The sequence below is a fragment of the Telmatherina bonti genome (assembly GCF_933228915.1).
Source record: "Telmatherina bonti genome assembly, chromosome: 22".
Taxonomy (NCBI): domain Eukaryota; kingdom Metazoa; phylum Chordata; class Actinopteri; order Atheriniformes; family Telmatherinidae; genus Telmatherina; species Telmatherina bonti.
In genome coordinates this window covers 15,026,895-15,044,988 of record NC_136631.1, presented here as the reverse complement: position 1 = coordinate 15,044,988, position 18,094 = coordinate 15,026,895, and the positions used below count along the sequence as shown (strand labels likewise).

General features: G+C 39.9%; 2 protein-coding genes across 2 annotated transcripts; one reads left to right on the top strand and one right to left on the bottom strand.

The window, feature by feature from the left end:
- Positions 1-1,532: 1,532 nt before the first annotated feature.
- LOC306772148 (fibrinogen-like protein 1-like protein) lies at positions 1,533-3,970 on the top strand (the record flags this gene model as incomplete). The annotated part of the gene is made up of 2 exons (XM_079261562.1): positions 1,533-1,677; positions 2,984-3,970. 2 exons carry the CDS (start codon positions 1,533-1,535, stop codon positions 3,676-3,678), a joined length of 840 nt encoding a protein of 279 aa, XP_079117688.1. The 3' UTR covers positions 3,679-3,970.
- A 1,190-nt stretch (positions 3,971-5,160) lies between these two features.
- Positions 5,161-6,763, bottom strand: chrm5a (cholinergic receptor, muscarinic 5a; the record flags this gene model as incomplete). Its single annotated transcript, XM_079262686.1, is given in 2 exon segments — positions 5,161-6,750; positions 6,752-6,763. Coding segments are annotated over 2 exon segments (1,602 nt in total).
- Between the last annotated feature and the right edge of the window lie 11,331 nt (positions 6,764-18,094).

The window sequence follows — 18,094 nt, the reverse complement described above, 5'->3', positions numbered from 1 at the left end:
TAAACTATTTATTTATTTGATTTAAGAGGAGATTTATTCTTTTACCAACAAACTGCAGTGGAGATGTGATGATGTCCTAATATTAAGTAAATATCACATTGTCCTTAAGCTAAAAATTAACCAGGATTTATAGTAATTTAAACATACCAGCAAACATTTCTGCTTGGCACACTTCTTTAATATGAATTATTACGTCAATGCAACATGTTATGAGTAAACTGTGACTCCATGTGGGCTATTATATAACAACACACTTCATAGCTGTCCAGTATCACATCCACAAACTGGTTATTTGTTCAGTTTTGCAAGAAAGCCTGAAAAGTTCAGATTGACAGAAAGGTCAGTAAAGTATAAAAACCATTAACAACACAGTTCTTTAAAACTGTTCAAGAGGCCTCCTCAACTTTACTTCATTTTAATTTTCTAAAAAGATGTCTTTTTTTTTTTTTTGTCAGGCCTCTGAACTGCCTGGTGGGCAGTTCCTTGCCTTCTTGTGGGATCATTCAGCCTTGATAAGTGTTTAGGTCTCTAATGTGATGTTAACCAGTCAGATCAACATCATAGTTAGAAGTGTCCTAATCATCTTCGAGTGACTATGTGAAACGTTGTGGTTCAAGGTGTGAACTGGTATGAAACAGCCTGAGGAGGGATGTCAGGCATCGTGCATATTTAACGGCTACTTTTACTCTTTTACTAGCCTTTTCTGTCAGCGCTGTCCTCAAAATGAGTATTTCTTATCTTTCATTTGCAGTTTGCCCAATGAAACCTCAGAAAGTGGATCTTTTGTTAAAGAAATGCAGCACAGAGGTCCTTTGTACCAAAAAAAAAACCCCACATAATTTCCCTGAAAGCTGACTGAATCATCCACAGGTGATGACTCACATGATGACTGAATGTTAAAAAGCTGTACAGCAGATATAACCGACAGCATAATCATTTAATCATTGATTTAATTTCTTGGGCAAATTTGGGTAAAGTTGTGCTCAATGACACACATGACTTTAAAATACATGCATTTTAAGTAAATAAACATATTGTTCTGATGAAAATTATGGTATTAATAAGAAGAAAACAATGAGAACAACTGTAAGCTATACAGGTATACTTTTCTTTTTTAAAAGGGACTTCAGCCTCATGCACTGATTGAAGACAGATAAATGAGTTAACATGTGGGTTTATCTCACTTGGCACAGATAAGTGGAGGGTTGGTGTCTGTTATTGTGATCTGAACCTGAGGCTAAAGTCCAGCTGTAACTGGGCTTTGGAAGGCTGCATACCAGTAAACTCGGAGTCTGAACTCAGCAGCTGTATTTGCATTGTGGTGCTTTTCATTCACTCAGCACTGACGAACACAGCGCAGGAGAAGATTCAGGTGTTCCTTCACACACAGTGATTCTCCTCATTGTAAGTACCTAGATTTTTATTACACTTTTTATAACAGTTTTACTCTGTGCTCCTATATATTTTAACCAACAACTTCCATTGTTGTACCTGTGTCATGAACTAAACAGCTGATTGGACAGAAGTGAAGGATGGAGTGGTGGAGTCGCTGGTTGCCAGCAGCAGCTTTGCTGTTCTTTAGTGTGACTGGAGTTAAAATGGAGCATCTTCAAGCTGAGAACCTGAACCTTCTTCACTCAGATGAGTACAACATGGTCCTAAATCGTGGAACGACAGGTATTTATAAGTATATTTTATTTATTCGTCTAGTTGAGTTCAGTTTCTTTCTGTTTTTATCAACTTCAATTAAGAAAACTGAAGCCAGGAAAAAGAACCCATAACATCAACCATTACAAATTTATGTTGACTTAATAGAGCATCCATGCAGTATGACACCTTCAGCATGCTGAGTTAGCTTCATTTTAGATTAGCTGTTTGGTTCAGTCTGAAGAGATTGGTCAAACTCCAGTTTTGATGGGTATTATGTGTCCTTTGGGGGATTTATGGAACTAAGTCAGATAGTTTAGCAGACAAACAGGAGTAACATTGTGATGAAAGTTCTGTCACATTTACTTTACACACGCTGACACTGATTTACAGTTTTCATCAATATAATGACAAATTCCTGTTCACTGGATTCCCGTTAACCACAATATAGTTAGTGAGACACCTGGCAAGCACTCCAATAATAATTTTATTCAACAGAAAAGCATTTATTTTGGCATCTTTTATATGCAATCCAGCAATATTAAATTTATTAAGCAACCCTCTGAGCATAAAAACAAATAAATGAAACATAACATGGAATAAGTTTCTCTAGGACGCATGTTTTTTGGTTTTTTTTTTAAACATAAAACAATTCTGTTTTTGAGTGAAAATGAAAGTGTTAGGTCAACATTATCTACCGGAGTTGATTAATCTTATCTAAGAAGTCTGGGTCTTAGTTTGAGTGAGTTGATTGATCTAATTTTTTTACTCCTATCAGCTTTGTTTTTGGTCATCCAATGAAAGTGAAATAACAGACATAAAATAAATAAAAAAGAAAAAAAAGTTCTAAATCATACACCAAGAGTCATATAAACTAAATATACACAAAGTTATTTAATACTGGAAGAAAGCAGATTTTGTTATTTGTTATTATTCCATCATAGTAAGATTTAAAACTAAACTATTTGGAAATCAAAAGGCATATTAAAGAGGATTGCCTTAATGGGAAATGCCTTTGTCAATTGCTCTGGACTGGCTCCAAATCATCAAGATTACAGGAGATTCCTATTTAAGATACATCAGTTATCTCATGTCATCATAGTGCCATTGGTTGAATTCTCTCCCTCTAATCAGTGTACAGATGTTCCTCCTAAAAACAATACAGCTCTTAGGCCTTAAGGTCAGGTTTAGCATGATGATGTTATTAACTGTATGCAATGTAGGCCTTGTCAGCAGCCCTAACTGCATAGTTACCAGTCGCTAAGGCAACTAAGTTTCATGTATTTATTATGAGATGGACACTCACTGATAACTGATGTGTTTATTTGTCCATCAGTGGTCCCCAGAGATTGCCATGAGATGCTGATGGCATCCTCAGGCCAGGCCAGAGATGGGGTGTACTTGATCAAACCAGGTGACTCTCCCATCGTAGCCTACTGTGCCATGCAGGAGGGAGGCTGGACTGTGGTTCAGCATATCACTGTCAACAGCAGTGTGAACTTTGATCGCACCTGGGATGAGTACAAGAATGGCTTTGGAGATGTCACAGGGGATCACTGGCTTGGGAACGAGTACCTCCATCAGCTCACCCGAGGTCCCGCTCGCTATAAACTGGGAGTAAAACTGGTGGACCGAGATGCCATCACCAAGATGGGGGAGTATGATCCGGTCCTGGTGGAGGATGAGCCAGCAGCATACAGACTGAGGCTGGGGCTGTTCCAGGGCACAGCAGTGGATGCTCTGACCCAGGACACAGAAAATTACTTGCACGATAACCAGAAGTTCACAACTAAAGACAGAGATAATGACAACTACTTCCAAAACTGTGCCAAGCTGGAGTTTCAAGGGGTGCCAGGGGGAGGATGGTGGTACGACGCCTGCGCTGGTGCCAATCTGAATCGCAGAAACGTCATTTACTGGCAGAAAGACTGCAACAAGGAGCGGCTGTGCAAGTATGCATGGATGATGGTGAAACCTTCAGAGACATTTAAACTGATTCACAGCGGAGAATGCAAAAAGGATGAGCTATGAGGACGCCGCTTTCAGGTTTTCTGTTGAAGCAGAGTCTCTATATCAGGGGTGTCTAAAGTTGGTCCTTAAGGGACAAAGTCATGCAAGTTTACATTGCATCCCTGCTCCAACATACCTGACTCAAATGACATCCAGTATCCTGAGAAGTTCTGCACAATGACTCATTCATTTGAGATAGATGTGTTGGAGCAGGGATGCAGTCCTGGACAATCCTGCTCTACAAGAAACACTGCAGCAGCGGACATTTGTGACTTCACCACAGTTTATTCAGAAATACACAGACATGATCACAAAATACTGAGAAGAACAAAAAAATTATCACAAACTGGAAATACTGTTCAAAACCGCACTGGTTTCGGCTCTTCCTTTATCATTTCAGCATACTCAAAGCAAAGGATGATTTTTTCCCCCCATAAATTGCAAGAGCTCTGTTGCTCCCCACCCCCTCTCAAAAAAAAAAACAAAACCCCACAACATTATAACTTATAAATCGTAACAGCAAAAATATCTTCTGCATGTCTTGCTCCATCCAGTGCTTGCAGAAAGGAACATATGAAAATCACCCCCCCCCCCCCACCCCCCCACCCGACAGAACGTTACTCGTTTGCCAGAAACGCAATGAAAATATTATGACATGTTGATTTCAGCCACATTGTTAAAGAAAACAGATACTGTATTTTGATGCTTATGAACAAAAAAATATCCTGAGGATAAAAAAAAAAAAATAATGAAGACATTTCCACAATGAGTTCTGTTAAATCCTTCATCCATCCAGATGTAAACACTGACATTAATAACAAGTTAAAACAATAAAAAAAAACAAAAAGTTTGTTTGCTCTGTTCACGACTTGCAACTGATGTATCATCACTATGACAACAGGACAGAAAACGCACGTGAAAGCAATGAAGCTGAATCTACATTAAATCATCTGACAAATGGCAGGGAGAAAAATATAAAAAGCTCTGATTTTTTTTTTACCAAGTAACAATGTAGATTTAGCAAAATGGGTCTGACTTCAGGACAACTTGTACACTTTTAGCCCTTTCAAATAAAATTTGCCAAAAGAAAACAACAGTAGGCTACTTGGAGAGTTCAACCCATTTGCAACATGTCATGACATTTTGGGTGTATGAAGTATGAAGCTGAAGGGAAGCTGGTCATTCTAAGAACAAAATCATAGTACATGTGGAATAAATGTGTTAATATCCACACGGTGCAATCAATAACCATATATTTGAAGGGAAATAGTGGTGTCTTGTTTAATTATGATTTTAGAACCTATATACAGTGTCATTTATACTGTAATAGATGTGTAACATTTCTCCACTTTTGCAGACTTTTTGCAGCATAAACATACACTATAGCAGGACAAGAAACACTATAAGATCGACTTCACTAAGTAGGTTTAATCTGAGTTCACAAGCCAGAGTTGTTGGTACAAACTTATAGTCATATTTAAAAAAAACAAAAAAACAGCTAGTTTATGTCAGCTTTGAGCTGACCACAGGATTTTGTCCGTACCAGTACAGCTTCTCCTCAATCCTATTCTTTTTCCACTGGCAGAGCAACAACATGCGAAAAGTCTTTTGAAAAGTCTTGTTGCAAAGAGCATAGCACATGGGGTTGACGGTGCTGTTGACGTAGCACAGCCAGTAGCCCAGATGCCAGAGGGAAAGCGGGATGCAGTCTGAGCAGAAGGTGGAAATCAGCACCATGATGTTATAAGGTGTCCATGTTAGAATGAAGGCCAGCAAGATGGCGCTGAGAGTCTGGGCTGCCTTCCTCTCCTTGATCAGTACCATCCTCTTCCTCTTGGTGATCTGGTTTTTAAGTGAAGCATCTATGGGCTTGGATGCTGAGGAGGTGGATGGAGCGCTCATGGACTCTGCTGAGGAGAATGCTGAGGACACCATTTTGGTGTCCCCGTTTTTGCTTTGGTGCTCCAGATGGGTGTCTTTGGCCACAGGTTTGAATTTGTAGGACACACACTTGCTGCTCTTCTGAGAGTTGCTTTTGGGTGGCGTTTGAAAGAAACTATCTTCATCATAGCTGCTGAGTTGTTCACTTTCACTACCCACGATGCTCTTACTGGGTTCGCAAGCTTGGTTCCTGAAGGAGGGCTGGAAGCTTCCTGGAGACACTGGTCTGTCCTCATCCTCTGAGGAGGCATAGCTGTTGAAGGTGGTCAGCTGACCCGCTTTGGACCATTCATCGCTGGTGGTGGCTGATGATTTAGCAGCGTTGCTCCTGCTGGATGATGACCATGAAGCTTGGTTCCTATCATGGGAAGTTGATCTGAGTTTACAACTAAAACAGGATCTGATGATGGTTTTTTGAGGTTGTGTCACCACCGAGTCTGTCTGATAGTTAACTCCCTGAAGCTCAGCCAGATCTTTGGTCCTCTTCTCCGTCTCTTTGTAGATTCGACAGTAGAGGATTGTCATGACTGACACAGGGATGTAAAAAGCTGCAATTGCTGTTCCAAATGTTATCACAGGCTCAGAGAAAAACTGGATCTGGCATTGCCTCTCAGGGACAGTCCTTTTACCAACAAAGTATTGCCAGCATAGAATAGGTGGAGCCCAGAGAATCAGGGAAACCAACCAAGCTAAACCGATCATGATACCAGCCCGTTTGGGAGTCCGTTTGGCCCTGTAGGTTAGAGGTCTGGTGATAGAGAAGTATCTGTCAAAGCTGATCACCAGCAGGTTCATAACGGAGGCGTTACTGGCCACGTAGTCCAATGCCAACCACAGGTCACAAGCGAGGTTCCCAAGCGCCCAATAGCCCATCAGTATGTAAGAAGTGTACAGATTCATGGAGAAAACACCTATGATGAGGTCAGCTGCTGCCAAACTCAGCAGGTAGTAATTATTCACCGTCTTTAGTTGACTGTTGACTTTAAAGGAGAGCATCACCAGGACATTCCCCACAATAGTGATGAGGCTCACTATAGCTGACACAGTAGCGATGGTGATCACCTCCCAGAGGCTGTGTGTGACCAGGTGGATGTCCGTCGCACTGGTGTTCAGCGTGGAGTTGACAACGTTTTCTCCTTCCATGGTCTTCTGATTTTAGTGGCATCCGACAATCACAAGAATGGTTTGATTGGTCATTTTTAGGAAGTTCTCCTAAAGAAAGAAAGAGAAATATTTAGGGTCTGTGATACATACTTTGCATCAAATAGTTACGTATGATTATATTAATCACAACAGGGTGATGATAGTAATTACTATATTTTTCCACTGAAGTTGTTGGATTATCTCTAGTAATTCAAAATGTAATTTTACTACAGCCTAAAAACTAGTTCTTTATAAAGAATATCCGAGATACTATGAAAGCTTTATTATGTCTGCAAATAATCCAGTGTGTGACAAAAAATAAAATTCCATTTTAAAGAAATATTTGTACTTTTTTTTAGTTCGTTACACAGTCTGAACAATTTTTAAGTTCATTCCTAGAAATTTAATGTGTGTGAGCTAAGATTACCAGTGTAAAATTTTCATCCTCTGACATTCACTTTAATGGTGTTTTCATACAGCTGCAGTCTTTCCAAAGTCTCCATTACTCAACAGATGGAGATAAAAAAAAAAAGGAAAAAAAAGATGTCTATTCTTCGGTTAGTGAACACATATGCAAAAAAAATAAATAAATAAATAGATCAAAAAAAAAAAAGGAGAAAACTTGGAGAATAAGAAGCATCCTCCACAATGAAACCACAAACTCTTAGTTAATGAGCATTACTTTGTCGGTTTAACGATTATGAATTATGTTAGGGTACTATCTGAATATCTGAAACGTTAAACATTATATTTCACCAGTTCTGAAATGCTTATGAGATGTTTGACACAAACATCTCATAAGCAGTTACAACAAGCAAATGTCTCAGCCAATTAATCAATCTATCAATTCCTATTTCGGCATAATTTTCTATATGAACTGCATCAAAGTCATTTATCAGAAAGGATTCTGCATTTGGCAAATTTCAGAAAAGTCTTTAAACATATTTAAACACATGCAGACAAGTCTTATTTCATTTGAACTGGTGTAACAGGAAACAGTCAAAGAACACTAATATGATGGGTTTTGTCTTTCTGTGCCTGTAGATGGCAGTAGACATCCTCCACACAAGGAAACTACACATATGGTACCTGCATTAGTGTGAACACACACTTTATGAGTGCAGGACATAAGTAAGAGGATATTCCAGCCAAAATGGACATGTGTGTTGGAAACAATCCCACAGAATGACATTGCCATAGCATGTTACCTTGTCTTTCATCACCTGCAGCTGCAAAACAAAGCTTTGTGACTGTCTTTAATTTCCAAGGGGGGCTTTACCAAACGTTTTGAAGCTGAGTTAACCCCCTATATGTGCAATTGATACTCCATCTAGTAAAATGACACTGCTATACGTGTGCTGTACCACAGTGGCCTGAGAATTAATGAGCTGCTATTCCCCAGTTCCATCTTTCCAAAATAGACTCTCCTCTCCAACTGGTCACCATGGGCATCGGTGTTTTCATCTGTGCCACTTGATCTGGTTAAAATGAGAAAATTTCCCTGCTGTGTTTCAGTTTGCTGTATGACTTTCCACATTAAAAAATCATTGAAAATGACCAGTGCAGCGATGGCATCAGTCCACTATCAGGGAGTAGCAGGGTCTCTGAGGCTCTCAGCATTGCATCGCAATATCAGGGGCAGATCACCTCTACAGAGAAAATCCTTGATGTGGATAGTAGCATTTGAACCTTCAGGTGGTCAGACAGAGCCCTGGCTTCATATAGCTGACACATTATCCCCTTAGATGTTAAAAAATAGCAGCATGTTAAGGAACACATCCTTGTCGACTGACCCTTTCCTATTCTGTTGTAGACCTAACATGTCAGGGCGCTTTGATCAAAATGCAGCAGCGGGAAATTGCATATCAAGGCAGCTTTAGAAAACAGTTGGTAAACTTCTCTCTAAGGTATCAGAGTAGGTTTCCTAAAATATCTCATGCTCTCTTGGGCATCAACATGTCTCAGTCCTCTGTTTGTTATGAAACAAGAGTTGTTTACATGAGCTGAAGCTTGAATGCAGTTTTCCAGCCGCTTTATCTTTTCAGACTGTTGTCTTAAACATGGCTCATATCTTATCCCAAACAGCTTAATCTGCTAAATGTTTATGCACTATATCAACATGCTAAAGGAGGGTTTTTCTTAAGTCCCATGTAAAACTGGAGATATCCTCCAACAAGAGGTGTATGGCTGTCAACAGTGTAACACCATCCATCCATTCTCCATACCCGTTTGATTCTGTTCAGGGTCATATGAGGGCTGAATCTCTCCCCCGCTCTCATGAAGCCAGAGGAGGTGAGCTACGCCCTGGACAGGTTGCCAGACCCTTAAACATGAACTCTCCAAAGCACAATACTTCCACTTTGGAAATAAGTTTCTAGCTCCTTGGCATTCCTTTAGTGGTGCAAGGTTAGCAGGAGTTCCAGTGGCAGCTGAGGCTCTCACAAGTAACATTCCAGCCTAACTTCAGAACTTAAATGGTCCCCTTTGTCTTGTCAGGAAAGTGTAAACTGTTTAAGGACCACAAGCAACTCCACAGAATTCCATTCTTGACTCATTTACCAAATTCAGGTACACATTATCCTCAATTTTTACTACAGTTAATTGATTATTTTCCAGTTGATTTGTGCTTGTCGATTATTTGTGTGGATGTTCTCATTGGGTCAATGTGAAAGAAATCTTTTTGTCAGCACTGCTTTATGTATGGGAGGTACAGAAGACTGGAATGATATGTCTCTTATTCTCAGTGTAAACAGAGAACAATGAAACAACTTAAATGAAAAGAATACATTAAAATCGGTATATCTTATGCTTTATTATACATTTATGTACTTTAGAAATTAATAATAATAACAGTCAGCAGAGCTTAATTTTCCTCAGATGAATTGTCTTTTGTAAATTCTAGCTGTAGTCATTTGATTATGGCTTTGAATGTAACATATAGGTTATTAAAAAAAAAAAGATATTTATAGTAAACAATGATGGTATCATAAATTTAAGATAAAGGAAATACAGTGCCAAGGCACTAAGAGAAAAAAGTGCAATAGTACTTGGTCCTCCCCTTCAGCACCATGGACAGCAACATACATTGATCAATACATTGCCAAGATATTTCAGAGCCAATTTGCAGGGTCATAGAGCACACACACACCTCCGTCATAAAACGATCAATGACAGACTGAGATATTCAGCTGAACCATTCTTCTGTCCCAGGAGTCTCCCTGTTTCAAAGGGATGGAGAAAGGCAATGGCAGCTCACCAAAGGGAATTTTTGTCTTTTTTTTTTTTGTTTTAATGCAGTTGACAACAAAATAAATTTATAAATCAAATGAAGTGTTAAAGGTGCATCTGTTCACTTCTCTGCAAGACAGAAATGCGGTTAGAAGAAGGCAGCTGGGTTGTGTTCATGTGACAGATAGGGCTACATTCTGGTCTCTCAACCACAAAATCGGTTTTCTGATTTGATCATTTTCCTGAAAGAACTTTGCTGCTATGTATCATTGAAACAATAATTGTGATTTTCCTCAGTTAAACTTGGTGAAATCAGACACGATCAAAGTGATGTCATTTGAGCCACTCTAATTTAAAAAAAAAAAAAAAAAAAAAAAAAGACATTTTCTCTTTGTTTTTGAAGACTAAGTAAAGGTGTGCTATTACTATTATATCTGCAGACTCACATTTTCATTATTTTTTTCATTTTGGCAAATTTTATTACCTGTTTTTCTTCTTATTCTTCTTTAAAAAAAAAAAAGTAACGTAGTGTTTCCTTTTCAGAGAGGAGGTAGAAAGCCAAACAGTGATTATGCTCACTGCCATGAAAAGACTTAATTAATGATGACAGGTAGAACACACACATACACACACACATACACACACATATACACACGTACACAAACACACTCACACACCAAGACAAGAAATAGCTCTTGAGGTCAGGAGGTAGAACAAGTCAAGCCTACAAATAGCTTTAAACTGATGCAGGAAGAAATTTAACGGTACATTCTGAGCTCATTCGTGAATATGGTCTGTTGTGTCTTGTTTTTTAGGAAGCTGTTTGTCATCAAATATGAGGCATTGTGGGGAAGGGCTCCCTGATGCTGTCTGGACAAGACAAACGGGGGTGGATGGGGAAAAAAAATCCTGCTGCAGTAATTCTAGCAAGATGATTACACAGTTTACTGTATGTTCATCAAAATGTCATGTAACTGTAACAGTCACAAATAATCTGTTCTTGACAGTAGTATGGAGGAAATAGTATTGCCCTATTACTACCTATGCATCCTAAATGTATCAGTTTTTTAAGAGAAATATTGTATTAGACTGATATCAGCATTGATACAATAGTTAATGGGCTCCAGTTTGTGAGTGCAGACAGGTAATGCAACACAAATCTATTCTGTGCCTCCATGCTGGGTGCTGAAGGCTGGCTTCAACTCGTTTGGCACTGGGCCATCCGCGCTTCTGTCCTGTGGTTCCATACCCTGGCCCTCATCAGACAGGCCTCCCAGTCTTAGTTAACCTTTCTTTATGCACCCATTTGGTTGCAACACATCTGCTCTGCACGGCTGAAACAAGAAAGCCACTGGCGTGAGTAAAGGACAGCGTGGCTCTTGCAAACTAGAGGGAAAGAAGATGGAGGTAACGATCAGAAGAAGATGAAGACAGCAATAGAAAAGTGATACAGAACAAACAAAGACGTATGTGACTGTGCGGTGGATATGATGCGCCAATCAGCCCGGAGATACCTGGCACAAGGCTTCGTGTCTCCGTCAGTCAGCCCAGTGACCCATAGTTAAGATCTCTGCATAAGAAGTGTTCTGCAAGAAGTTATTTATTGAGTAAGACATGGAAAAAAGAAGAAAGTGGATAATAGATATTAAAAGCTGCTTCAAAACATGCAACCTGAAATATTAATCAGTGTTTTAATATTAGTGACAAAGGGTGTTTGGGCAAAGTCAGGTGTAGGAAAAGATATGGGAAATGTAAAAATCTCAGTTTTCTCTGTGGTGATTTGAAAGCAATCAGAAATGTAAATGAGATCTATTCTCTGATGAGAAATGACGACCATTATGATCCGCTTATGGACACCACAGTGGATTTGGTAAACATAGAAGGGAATAAAAACAATGTTGCTGCAAACCTCCAGCAGCTCTGTTTTCTGAACGACTACATTTCATTAATGCACCGACGTTTGCATAATGATCCGGTGACTTTTCTAAATATGAGTGTGTGTGTTTTTCTTTACTTGTTCCAGTGAGTTGCTGAATGTTTGTTCCCTGCTGGCCCCATTTTCTCTAAGCTGATATAACATTTGTCTGCAAAACAACAAAAGCTTGTTGAAGCTGAGCAGCTGAAGGAACACAAATAAAACTGCACACAAACCCACTGCCGGTCGGCTCCACATTTCAACTTTCAAGTCAGGATCTTGCACTGAAGTCTTGTGGTTAACTCGTTCACAGTCTGGTGACTGTTTTCCCAAACTCACCAAACCATTACTGTATTCTGGCAACGACTCCCAGCACCTTTCTAACATTGTTGTAACACCTCACAAGATCTATGGGGGCTGGAGGGACTCGTTAAAATTACGCTTCGCTGCATAATCCCTCCCTGTATTGTCATTTCCAGTTAATCAAAGAGAGGAAGTGGAAAGAGGTTAGTGCATGCAGTTTTGGAAAATATTGATTGGTTTTTATTTAGTTTTAATTTCATTGTGAGATATGATTTTCTCTTTCTTTTTTTAATGTTACTTTTCATAGCAATAAAATTAGGATAATGTTTAAAAGTTTATACATATATAGATAGATATCTCTTACTGGTCTATAAAGAGATTGAGGGAGTCAGGGTGTGGAAGACAAATGACAGTGCTATAAAACTGGGCATGCGAGTGGCAGATTAAGGGTGGTCACAGAAAAATGTGAGAGCTGGATGAAGGTTATCGCAGCAGATGCGAATCTGAGATTAAGACTAACATGAAACGCAATGAATTTGTTGTGATGTGAAGCGCGGAGATGCTTTTCTGTTTTGTATTCTACAAAAAATAAAAAATTACCACATATTCTGTCAGTCACAGGAAAATATATTTATAGAACAAAAACCACTGTGTGAATAGAAACATACACAACTTATTGTTTAGTAAGTGTTTCAGAGGAACAAACGTGCACATCTTTTCCGAAGCACATCCTCTGTTGTGTTCATTAGGGTAAAAGGCTACATTAAAAATACATGCCAAGACCTCTCAGACATGCTCTTGTGCACACATGACGTTACTTCCCTTTGAATCCAGGTCATGCCTTTGTGCATAAATCAAAAAGTGCACATTCAATCAGTTCTGATTCTCTGGAGACTTAACAAGCCACTGATGTAAAACAATAGAAGAGAAAGAAGAATGAATATACTCACAGCAGAATTTGATTGGGTCTCACAGTCTTCTGTTTGAGGGAACACTGTCTCCTGGTGGGAGTAAAGTTCATATTTAATCCCTTTGTTTTGCCTTGGAAGTCCTCGGGTCAAGTGTGGCGCTGAGAAACGGGATCACAACACAGCTGAGGAGAAGCCTGTGGCAGATGAGAAATCCTGCTGACTTGACCCTTGCATGCAAGGGAGCTCCAAGGGGAAAGTGGGCAGAAAGGCAGAGGAGAAAGAGGACAAAGGGGAGGCTGGACACCAGGAGGCTTCTCTCATCCCTGTGCAATGAAGAGCATCACTCCCCGCTCGGCACCGAAACAGCCATTCCTCGTCTAAATGTGAAAAGTATCCTCAAGTTGCAGGGCATCCTTCCTCAGTCATTCATAAATTAAAGACGATTCTGCTCGGGAGCCAAAGAAAAGAGGACAGGAGAGAACTTTTCCTCCCAGTGCGTGCTGAGCAAAAAAAAAAAAAAAGAAAACAACGTGCTGCTTCTCAGGCAAGTTGAAGCAGAATGTCAGTGAAAAGCAGCCTGATGCCCGAGCCAAGTCACTGCTGCTGCCACAATGCTGCTGCTGCTGCTGCTGCTGCTGGAACTACTCTGGCTGACAGACACAGATGTAGCTGACGCTAGCAAGCTGGGAGGAGAAATTCCCATAGGGCTGAATGGTTCATCATGTTTCGGGACAGTGAGCATGCAGCTTCGACTGCAGCGTGTGGGGTGTGTGTGCGTGTTAGGGGTGTTTGAAGGGGTCTGTGTTGGAAGGTGCGTGGGTGGAAGGAGGGGAAGCATGAGAGGGAATGTGTGTGGAAGTGACACTGAGGGAGGTGCTCAGGCAAACCAGTTGAGCCAAATCCTGGCTTGTGTTTTGTCTGTGAAGAGCAAGAGGAGAGTGAGCGTGACCACTCGGGGTTCTCCTAGTTCAGATGGTGTTGAGACTGAAGCAGTGTGGAAATCAACAACCTCATCTGGACAACGCTGCTGATGCCTTTTACTCCTGGGAGAGAGCTGACATGACTGGGCCTGATAAGCAGACCACTGAAATGACAGATGTTTTTTTTTTCACTGGGACCCTTGTGTGTGTGTGTGTGTGTGTTTGTGAGTGTGTGTTTGCTTGGGTGTAAAGTCTTTACACTATGCATTTTAATCCGGATGATGGGTGCTCAAATCACAAGAGAAAACAATAATAAAACTCAAGCTGCTGCTAATGTTTTCCTGAGAATTATACACTAAACTGTTGCTTGTTTTCGCTCATTCGCTTCATGACTTCAGAGAAAAGCTGGATTTATTTGAAGTAGATTACTTTTTAAATATGCATTAGTGATGTTATGTTGCAGCTAATTTAGTCTACAATTTTTTCTAATGTCACCGTGACAAGTCCCAGTCACTGGAAGCTATCTGGAAAAGGTGGAAAGGCGGAAACAAATTACCTGCCACTGATTAAGTCCTTCTGACTTTGGATGTTATTAATTTATATGATGAGTTCTTTAAAACTAAGGTTTGATTTTTTATTTTTTTATTATTTTTTTTTTTTTCCAGGAAAAATCTGGAAAACAATTGAGTAAGAGCAGGAATCTTGTTAAGTGAACAATATGTAAAAATAAAGGAGAAAAAAACAATTTAATTTCATTTTATGAATTTGATGTTTTAAGGTAATAAACAATTAAAGAAAAACAGATAGGAAACTGAAAGTAAATAATAAATATTCAGCTATTAAAAGATAATGAGACGATTGGGATGTGTTAGCACACAAAGAATAGGCTGATTAGCGCCCCCCCCCCCCCCCCCAAACACACACACACACACACACACACACACACACACACACACACACACACACACACACACACTTTATAATGACACTTACTCAGCTTTCTCGCTGAAAAGATTTTGCTACTAGATGGGAGCTATATGGTTGTGGCATCATGATTGATGCCTTTTATGAAAATGTTGCCACACAGCATCGTAGCCTTTAGCGCCACTCCTCCACCCGCCCCTTTGCCCCCCCGCCCCCCGACAGGTTGATCTAATGCCATTTCCAGGCAGCCGGCCAAAGGACAGACACCTGGCTCATCATTGCTGCTGAATTGCCGACCTGAATGCACTTTACAGTGTCGCTATATTTTTTCATGCGATATATTCACACATTAGCATGCACACACACACACACATACATCTGAGTGTGCACACACGTGTTATTGCCTCTGATGATTACTAATTAGTTTTGCTCAGTGTGCCTTATTGACAAAATCACAAAAGTCTGTCAGAAGCTATGAGAGGCTCATGCGCTGTTAACCTCCTAATTACACTGTGATAAATGCAATTGCCTTAGATTGGTAACTCGAATTAAGCTTGCGACCTTGAATCTGAGTGTAAGCCAGAGTGTAACACTTTTCCAATACATCTTCCAGATCCATGTATCTTTTTACATTTTTATCTGTTTTAACTCACATTACGAAGACTTCTGTGATGGATAGTGACGTGGCGATGGATGGAAGCCATCACAGCCATTCAGGTATCATCCTCGCCCATCATCTCTGTGCTGAGGGATGGCTGTTTTTCCACAAGACCCTGTCAGATCCCTGCACGGGTGTGCGTGAGACAAGATGGGGCAGGACATCAGCACATCCAAAGATGGATTGCATCTGTCCACAGTCCACAGGGCCTTGCTTATCTTGCTTATCTTCTGACCCAATTGTGCACCCATATGCTGGCAAAAAAGGAAAAAAAAAAAGGATTAACCTCGACATGGTAGAGGTACATTTTTAATTTACCCCCCCACCCCTCCAGTCCTTCCTTCTATTTCTTCTTTTTTCTGTCTATGCTCCATCTGAAAGTATGGCTGTTATAGAATTATGGACTGCTTTTACCTGAATACTGATAACAATCAATAACTCACTTTGGAGCTTTAATCTGGCATATGTGTCTCTCCACAGCGGCTGAAAGCATTACCTCGAGTGATGTCCTTGTTTCTGAAAGGCTTTGATGAGCAACAAATGTTTATCTCCCTCAGGTCTGCCTTTGTGTTTTTGTGTTAGTGAGTGTGTGTCTCCCTGTGGCGCTGAGCAACAACTCCTTTATGACGTTGTGATTGGCCGATTGGCCAGCTCCCTGAACGATTCTGTGAATCTCATGAAAAATCCCCTCTGCTGTGGGGTTTCCTTTTATCAGTGATGTAGTCCAGGGTATATGCAGGTATACGGAGTATACCCACTTCTTTTTCAGTCAGCATTGAGTATACCAACTTTTAAACTCCCTGTGACGCTGCTTTTACAATAACAAACGTCCCTACACATCAACCAGCAGCTCAGCTAAGGATAGCGATAATACACTGGTGCAGTTAGCCGTCAGCTGAATGAACTTTAGCCTGAACATAGACATAATAAACATGTATGTCTACGTGCCTGTTTCTCAATAGTCAGTGTGCCAGTACTGGTTTAGTGATTTCATAACTCTTCCCTCCCTGAAACCGAAGAGCAGAAATTATCTGACAATGAAAGAAAATATACTGATGTATTTTTAGTGTAAACTTAAGTCTTACATGTCACTTTTTCTAAAACAGTGTTTTTATTTTTATGGGGTTTTTTTGTTTTATTTTTAACAAAAGGTGATTCTTGAGGGACTACTACATCACTAGTTATATTTGCTTGTTTGAAACTCCTAAAAAAAAAAAAGTAAAAAGTTTTTGTTTTTTTTATTTTAAAGCAATTTTATGTGCAAAAAAAGAGAGAAAAATCTTGATAAATCAATTTCTCATTTGCTTTTCCAAGAAATTCTGTGATATTTATCATTAGAACTAATATTACAAACATGCTTACAAAACAGATGATAAAATAAGCTTCAATGAAGCTTTGAAAACCTTGTGTACGTGCCAATCAGCTGACGCTGGGTGGTAACTGAGCTCTTCCCATCAACAATGCAACTTTAATGCTGCCTTGACAGACAAGATACGGTGGTAACCAGCTTAGATTGAGCTGCCATTGTGAGCTAATGGTTCCTATTCCTTTAAGGACATCGTATACTCTTTAGACACTCCTGCATCAACAGTAACTGTCTGGATGGGTTCTGGGATAACCTGTGCAGATGCAGGGTTGTTTGCTGTGAAAGACTCATCTTTTAAGACTTTAGCTCATGAAATCTGCTCATCGAAATGTCATACCACCATACTGAAGGCTTAAAAAAAAGAAGAAAAGGAAGAAAAAGAGCAACTTACAAAATGGCATTTTGTAATCTGATACATAAAGCATTTAAGCTTTCTGATGTTTGTCTAAACTTCAACCATGTGCCTTTTGCCCAAATCTAACCGGGCTTTGAGTAAAGTTGAGGTCTCCTGATTGGCTTCTGAGAGCATTCAAACCATTGTCGATGTTTGAAAAGATTTAAGTGCATATAAACATATGCAAGCTGCAAACAGAAATGCCCCTTCTCAACCCCTTTTTGAGATAATTACAAAGTAAGCCTTTGGTTTGTGGCTAATTGCGTGTTGTTTCATGCTCCCAGAACTCTCATCTAACCAAACAAAATGGTCAAGACAAATGTCAGAGTGAGAGCATAAAGTGGAGCGTAAGTGTTTAAAAACTACCTAACTTGTGTAATCCAGAAGATTTTTAGCTTTGAACCAAAACTGGAAGTAAACAAACCCAACTGCCATCTTGAATATATGAGTGTAGAAATTTCAAAAATTGACACGGCTTTATTCAACTTTCCCCTTTTCCATGCCACAGGCCCAATGACTGTCTTTGTGTTGTCCTTGTTTATGCAGGTGTGTGAGACATGTGCACGCACTCATGTGCATACTGACGCAGATGCTGCTGGGGACACTGTGTTCAAGATGTCCAGACTCCCTTCCTATCTGCACATCCAGTCACCGTTCGTCTGAATTATTTGGTCACCAAAAAAAGGTGTCAAGGCTTCAAATATGCTCCACCATAGAAAATCTTTTCAGTTGTA